General features: G+C 32.5%; 1 protein-coding gene across 1 annotated transcript in view; it reads right to left on the reverse strand.

Moving 5' to 3' along the window:
* The window catches only part of LOC106478689, a 110,424-nt gene that overhangs the window by 50,229 nt on the left and 51,348 nt on the right, over positions 1 to 8,847 (reverse strand). Inside the window, exons 4-6 of the mRNA XM_022382343.1 lie at positions 3,970 to 4,010; positions 1,218 to 1,240; positions 141 to 221 (exon numbers count right to left, since the gene is read on the reverse strand). Coding sequence (XP_022238051.1) covers positions 141 to 221; positions 1,218 to 1,240; positions 3,970 to 4,010 — 145 coding nt within the window. The remainder of the gene's footprint in view (positions 1 to 140; positions 222 to 1,217; positions 1,241 to 3,969; positions 4,011 to 8,847) is intronic.

The following is an 8,847-nucleotide window of genomic DNA, read 5'->3' on the forward strand; positions in this document are numbered from 1 at the left end:
ATGTTTGGCGGGATGCGGATTCGAACCCGCGACCCTCAGATTGTGAGTCGAGCGCCTTATCCATCTGGCCATGCCGGGCACATCATATTTAGAGGTATTTAAATATTTCAGTGAACAATTATATCAGAAGCCTTACAAACCTGTTGTTTCAAATATTCTGAGGAAAGTCCTACATCTGCTCTTTGAGCACTTCCTAATTTCTGTGGATCCACTGTCACAGTCTGTTTAAAACTTTTTCCATTATTATACAACGTGAAATACAGCAACTAAGTTATGAAACCTGCTTAATGCTGCACAAGTTCTAAAAGCAATCAAAGCACTGGTGCCCAACTTAAGCTTAAGAAAAATGCAATAACAAATTAAAAGACAATCTATCCTATGATTTTTTCAAGAAATGTTTTTAAAATACAAATTAAAAAATATATAAATATTATGAAATATTGTTGCACTTAGATATTAATGTATACAATTACATATGTAGGAAAATAATAAGTATGCTACAAGCATTTTGTTTGTAATCAGTTTAAGAAGTATTGACTAAAGTGCCATCTATTGTATAAAATATGTGGAAATTCATATGTCAGATGTATTAACAAAATCTTAAAAATGAGACACACAGATAAAAAAAAACACATTTTAGATCTCAAGTGAAGTCTTATATCTTGTACCAAGCTAAAGTATCAGAGACCATTATAAGACATGAGATCGTTTTCAAAGGTCAAAATATATCCTTTTTTCTTGTAAATGGGGACAATCTTTATTCAAATGTATTAGGTAATTGTTGTACAACATATTATAAAAACTAGGTTGATGACTTCGTTTTTTGTTAAGCTACACAATGGACTAATTGCACTTTGCCCACTATAACATATATATATATATATATATAGTGTTTACACCACACCACATTTCAGTTGAGGTCATTGTGTAAAATGTGTCAGCTTTATGGAAAAGAAAAATTTATAGAAGAGGAAGGACCAACCACTTCAAATAACTTTAAAGAAAGTGTGCATAATGTGATTAAAAAATGACATAAAAAGTATATATTTAATAACATTCACCTAATATACCAACTAAGATGATAGCATTGATGAGAAGAAATATATGTTTTATGTCTTTTAGGTTTTAAGCCTTACATCATTGTTAAATGTCATCAATTAAAAAAGTTTAAAGCTACTTCCACCACACCCATTGTTTTTTTATAAGGGAAAATATACCTTCTCTTCTCCAAAAGGGTAAGCTGTAAATAGATAAATAAAAAGTAAACATGTAAAATATTAAAGCTGACTTTTATACATATACATATGGAATATGTGAACTGTAGATTAAATTAACATAAAAAAATTTACACATTTACAAAGTCAATTGAAAATATTAAAACATAACAGAGCGGCAAATGACTGAAAGTATACAGCTTATAGATTACATGTATAATTTTTTTTATTGTAAATTAAAATCTGCAACACATAAATCATGAATATTAAATCTCTCACTGTTTTTCAGAATATCAACTGTTGCCAAAATGGCTATTTTTAAATTGACTGAAACAAAACAATCATAATAATTATAACAGAAACTTCTTAGATTGAAGCCAAAAAAATACCAAGTAACATCTAACTTCAATCAAGACACTTTCATTTTGTAGTTCAGTTTTGGCTATCATAAAAGTTACAACTGTGCAAACTTTTTGTGATTTTTGAAAAGTTAACTCATCAATATCAGACCTCAAGTAATAGTTTGTAATTTCAAAATATCAAGAGAGATCCTGATGCAAGAAATGTATAATCAGTATTAAAATAATATATACATTGCAACTAGACTACTTTAATTTAGCATACCATTTAAGTACTCATTGTGACATTTATTGTCAAGTATTCTTTTATAATACTTTACCATAATAAGTAATGTGTTTTAAATACATGAATCGTTTTACAACTTTCTGTAATTATGGGAGATATAATTTTCTAAAATAAGCATGGTTACTTTAAAAGATACGTATTAAAGTTACAATTTTGATTTCAATAATCATAAGACGACAATAATCATCTGATTTTTGGATTTTAACAACTGAGGAAATATTTTTTCAATATATATATATTAAATTCTAGAGTTATATACTAATATCAAAATATTGTAAAGAGTAAATTGCACAAACAAAATGTTAATGACAAAAAATTGCTATAAACTACACAATTATTGTTGACTGAATCCCAAGGCTCCAATAAAGCACTTTGTATTGGTTGATTTATCCAATAAGAGATAGATATATTTCTAGCATGTAACAATAATTACAATAGGATTTTTAATTTATCTTTTACATGTATGCTTGTATAAAAATAATAAAGTTGATAATTTATTATGAAAATAATTCAACTGTTTCTTAAATAAATTATAGGTACCTCACACATTAAACCATAAAGAAAAAGAGCTGAAAATGGCTAAAAGTAAGGTTTAAAAAGAGAGAGAACATAAAACCTCACTATGTATCACCACATCATCAGATAGCAAACTAAGTACCCCAAGGTGGTGTGATCAAGCAATAAGACTAAACAGATACAAATAAAATATTGTCATTTTATTTATTAACAATTTTAAGTTCTTTAATTAAGAGATTCCTTAATTTTACATTCGTTTTTTTTTCTTTTTGTAAAACATAAATTTTCAAATGTTTTGACATCAGTTTGCTTTTCATGCAGGTTGCCATTTTTGAAGCGAAAGACTTAGCTTTAGATTATTTCATATACAGTCACAAACTTAGATCATCCCTTCCTATCCATGTTTTAAAAAGTGTTTTGAGTTTAATAGTGTAGTGTTTAATTTGGTTGATGACATTAGTATGAAAAGTTCATTATCTACAGCATCTGCTAACATTATTATGAATTACTTAAGTAAAAAAACATTAATTACATACATTCTGGATTGTCATATTATGTTAGGTATGTAGTTAATACTTTCACTGGGTTTATATATACAAAGACAGTGGATGTTAGGTATGTAGTTAATACTTTCACTGGGTTTATATATACAAAGACAGTGGATTAAGTTTAATAAAGAAGTAAAATGTTATGGTAAATTATCCTTTTTGAATGTTCTGGTGAAAAAAAAGCTTTTGATATTTTTCTAACTAATCTATTTAGAAAGAAGACTCATAAAGATCTGTATATTAAATGGAAGTCAGCTCATAATATTTTACAAAATATTTCTTTGATTAACAATTTTGTACACATTGCATCTGTGGAGTGCACTACTAAGCAAACTTTTGTTTAATACATAACTTTTTCTTTCAAAATTTGAGTTGCAGATTGATATGAACTACAGAAAAACTACTTAGCCAATTATAAAGCTGTAGAAAAAGATTTACAGGTAAACACAGTACTAACACTGTGGTACATTTCCTTACCTCAGATTTGAATCCAAAACCTGTAACATGCTCTACAAACTGAGCTAAGGCATTAACCTCAAAATGTTTCTTAGTAAGGTACTTTTTAATAACTCAAACTACCAGTTTTTTCTTGTGGTAATTTCAATTTTTTAGTATTATTTTCTTGACTTGGATTCAAACCTGAAAATGATTGGATGCCATGTGAATTCTCTACTGAGTTATAGGGGTAACTGACTAGTGTTTGCTAGTAATACATATTTTTTAAACCATTAACAACTACCTCCTTCCCCTCTCACAAACAAGGCCTTAGGCCAAATTTCATAGTCATGGGATGTCCACAAGTTTCAAGTCGTTTTTTCATACAGTAATTGAATTTATTATTCTTTCCTTGGGTTGAATTTAAACTTGAGAACCCTCAGACAGCAAGTAAATGCTCTACACCAACTGAGCTAAAGGGTTGACCAAAAGCACTTATCAGTAATGCATTTTATTTTTAACAACTACTATAACACTTCTCTGGCAAAAAAAAAAGTGTTAACTATGTCAGTGAAATTTAATAATACCTGTGAAGAACATTCATGACTTACCTTGGTAACCTTCAAGGACTCTTGCTGCTTCAGTATTGAGCCTAAAAGTGATAAAAAGTTTACATTTTTAACTGAAAGACCTTAAAAAATGTAACTGAAGTGCACTAAAACCAAACTGTATACTTTTTGATGAGCATTTAATTTAATACAAATGTAATCATCATCATCATTAAACAAAATTTGTCCAACTGTGATTAAAAGTGAGCTTAATTGGAATATAAATTTTAAATGTTTCTAATCTCAGTCATGATGATATAGAAAAAACAAAAGAAACATAATGATGTGTATATATCTTAAACAATTCTTTATTTCCTAAAATAAAACTGGAGTAATTCAAAATTGAACACCTGTAATATACGTCTGCTCTAAAATCACACCAATATACAACTCATGTACAAACTCATACACACAAATATATATAAAAAAATAAATATATACAAACCTATATATTAAATAGATACGTGTATATTCCTATATATTATGTTAAACAGATGGTATAAAAATAATTAGGTTTTAAGTATATGTTAAGCTAAAAATAAATTTGTAAATAGAACTTACTTAAGCTACTCATATAATTTTTGAACAATAATTCTAGATCTAGCATTAACAGTATATATAAGAATACTTTATCCAACATAAAGCTTTCCCTAAAAATTTTCTACATAAAAAAGAAAAATTGAAATCTAAACCAGTATTACGAGTAGGCTCCCGCGTAGGCTAGTGCCTCTCCTACCGACATCTAGGAAAAAACATCCAGGGACCTGGGTAGGAGGAAATTCACTCTAACGCTTTGGAGGAAAAGCCTCTGTCCACCACCCCAGTGACTGGAAACCAGGTGTGGTAAGAACTCCCTAGCTCCACTAGTAGAATCTGTAGGATAATGAGCATTGGGGAGTCCTGAGAAACAGTGCAATAGGTGAACCAAGTTCTCTAAATTTTTAAAAGCAAACCGACCTGGATTTATTCAATCCAATGATCAGCATGGATGGGCAGGATCCCCATAAGTTCTACTCATGATAGTCCATGAGTGGTGGTCTAACATAGTATAGTAATACCACCCAGTCAGCCTCTAGGTGGTCATATAGAACACCTCATTTCTACAGAGCCTGTTGCAACTGAGATTAAGTATATAGAATTAATAGTTGCTAGTGCAGAATTGGTTTGATAAAAGCACACCTGCCTGGGCAACATTCACCACAGAGTCCTGCAAAAATGAGGTAAAGGTCATTGAAAAGTAAAGAAGAGACAAATGTAGCAATGAAAATACTTACCCCTCTGTATAATCTAGTGGAAGTGGTTAAGACTGCAAGAGGGGGTAGTCAAAAACCCTCAGATGAAGATACTGCCAGATCATGCAAATAAAGTGAGATAAAATTATTGGGGGAGGTCTACATACCAGCCCACACAATGTCCTCCAGCAGTCAATTCAACCAGGCTGCTAAGGACATAGAAATATAACGAATCTGATTAGACGTGACTCGCAGAATTTTCCTTGCTTTCATAGAGAGACCAAAATAAGCAATATGGAACAATTTCATACCTACCTTGTCAATGTAAAGGCATTAGTGCAGGCAACAAAACTATCAAGACCCTCATTGGACATAACAAAGGATAGAAATCTGATCAGTCATAGAAGTGAGAAATACTGATCAGATGAATTGGTGAAAAGGATTTATCTTCTTCAATGGCTGACAGTGTCTTAGGGAAGAAGAACCAGTCTGAGGGCATAAATAAACTGATAAAATGTCCTGTGGACAACTGGCGCAAACCACCCCAACCAGTGATGTCTGTAGGTCAGAAGCAATGAAAAACAAACCTACAGGTAAAGGTGAGACATGACATATGAGACTAAGGTCACAAGTGGGTGTTCAGAAAGGGCATGTAATGTAACCTTAGTATACCAATTAGGTAAATGGAAGGGTCATTTGGGCAAAAGACCCAAAGGGACTTTAGGAAGTTGGAGAGTACTGGGAACTCAAAGAAATTTTGTCTTGAATATCGAACAGTAGTCAATAAGGTTGCCTTATATAGGGCAGTTATGGAAATGCAAAACCTTTGCCAAAGAGCCAGGTAAAAAAAAATGAGTTATGGTTGGCACTTCTGATCAAAGTGGGTTCAACCTTCTCTCAATACACCATTGCCAAAATGGGTGCCACTTCCATTGATAAATGTCCATTGTGAGACTAAGCAAAGCCTGAGACAGATACATGGCAACCCTAGAAATTAAACCCCAACACCGTGCAAAGGACAGCATAACCTCCATGCCTGAAGCTTCTTGATAGCCAGGTGTACCATGTCAGATCATGGCTGCATACACAGAGAAGGCCAAATAGGAAATGGAAGAGGTGGACACTCCCGAAGATACCACCAAAGCAGAAACCAGGGAGTAGCTGCCAATCTGGTGCTCTCAACAGTACCCACAATGAGTTGGATCAAATCATAGTTAGTACCATGGGTAACATAAGACATGGAGGGAAGTCCTGGAGTTCCAACCGAGAAGCAAAACCCTTGGATATGAACAGAATCTATTCTGGGTACCTATGTAACAAGAGGCTGATATCAGGGGTTGAGATCCTTGAAATATGGGCAGAACTATGATCCTCTGCATGAGCCAATGAAAGTTGAAATGCCAATGCCAACAGGGATAAATGTAGAAGCATAAAATCAAACCAATGTGCATACTAACAATGGTTCCAGCTCATCATCAATGAAGTTGGTGATCCTGAGTGTTAAAAAAACAAAACACTGGATTTTAAATTTGTATGTCCGTAGACTTACCCTTGTCCCACCAGGGCACATTGATCTATTCAGGTTAACTACAAACTCCACCATAGAACCCCTAATTTCAAGGAGTAGATGTATTATTTGAGAGTTGGAATATTCTTCCACCTGGTGGTGGTAGGCAAATCATGGAGTTTCAACAACCATGGTGGATAAGGCATAGCTGTCCCATCATGTAATGGAGTAGTAAACCTCCCTGCATGGACCACAATGTCCATGGACAGAGAGAAAATTAAATATTTTCTCCCAGACCTTTCAGTCATCAAGTAAGATACAGGCTCAAAAGCAACCGGGGAAAGACCCAAAACACACTCTTGATGGACCAACTGAAGAAAACAAATCAGAGGCAGCTTATCCCAAATTGATCTCCTTTCTTATTTATTTTAAAGACTATTCTGATAACCATTGTTTGGAACAACATTTTGTCAGGTTAAGTTTGTTTTGTTAGAACAAAACAATGTTGGGCCATCTGCTATGTCCACTATAGGGAATCAAACTCTGGACTTCTGCGTTGTAAGCCCGTAAACTTACCATTGTCCCACAGGGGGACTGAGAAACCAACAGAATAAAAGAAACTGGAGGAAAAAGCAAATCAAAATTCCTTACAGAATACCCAGGATTACCCTCAATTGCAGCCTCAGAGCCAAATATACATGTCTCCATCTCACTATGAATAAGATCACTGACAGTTTCAACTGTAACCTGCAACCATTACTAATCCCTTGGAAAAACGTTTGTATCATGTTCCATACCATTTTTGAAATGTAATCTTATTAGCAGGATGATAATATGTTGCCTGGATTTTTGAAGGCACTTATGTAGACACATAATTCATCCAGTGTGATGACATACTTGGATTTATTACAAGTCAGATATTGCTCGTACAGCTTTTGACAGTTGACCTTGTATTTAACTATGCATGGTAGTTGGGAGAAGTTTGTGAACATGGGTCATATCACTTCTACATCATTATCTTATTCTAAAGGAAACCTATTCTCTACCTGCAATGGAGCAGTGTTTCTTGGGTTGCTTCTGGTAACAATATGTTTAACTTTTTTCACTATGTCTGGTATGCAACCGTTTTTGATTTGCATGTAATAACTGTTGACAAGCAATTAGTATTATATTTAGTGTTATTTTGATTTGTAGTTTATGCATAAAAATCAATATTTAAATTAAACTAAATAAACCTAGGTTTATCATCAAAAGACTACACCTACACAATGTAATAAAAAAGAACACCAAGACCACTAGCCTGATAAGTGTTAATTTAAAGCTACACAAAGATGTTCAACATTTGAGTTGTCAGGCTTGACATATACCATGTGTTACACTGAAAAAATCATTTGAAGTTTGTCCTAAAGAACTAATACTTTGGAAAAATAAACTAAAATACACCCTTCAAAACATACCTTATGTCCTTCCATTCTGTTTATTAAGTATTAAGAAGCTTTACAAGCATACTGAATTTCATAACTTCACTAAGTAAACCACATATTTTATCACATCTAAAGACACAGTGTATATTGCAAAAAATCTTATTAGTGATGTAACTGGTGAATATTGTCACAAGGTAAACATTTTTCTAACAAAATTGTAAAGAGCTTTCAGGTCATAATTAAGATTATTTTAGTATACTAAATGTTTGATTCTGTAAGCAGGAATGAATGGCAGATGTTCAAATGCTGAAACCTTCAATGAGTCATATTTGTTTCAATACAATGATTCAAAATTTACAATATTAGTATATGCATTCTAAGTAAATCTAATATATTTCTAAATGCAAACAAATCCTGTCTATCTTAACAAGGTCCTATTTTACATAAAGAACTGTGAGCTTTAATAAAAATCAACAATGTACATATGTAAATTCCATTTCAAAGAAAAATTCAACTTACCATATTTTCACGTATGCATTTAATTGACTCAAGACTGTTATCACAATTCAAGATCAAATATCAGTAGACTATTACATGCAATATGGCATGCAAACACACACACAAAAAAAAATTGCACCTAATTATTTTACTTCCATGCACTTTCACAGTCATGCTGGCATATTTCATGCAAAAGGAGTGTTTATACATATGTATATAC

Source organism: Limulus polyphemus, unplaced genomic scaffold (assembly GCF_000517525.1).
Source record: "Limulus polyphemus unplaced genomic scaffold, Limulus_polyphemus-2.1.2 Scaffold241, whole genome shotgun sequence".
In the NCBI taxonomy this organism is placed as follows: Eukaryota; Metazoa; Arthropoda; class Merostomata; order Xiphosura; family Limulidae; genus Limulus; species Limulus polyphemus.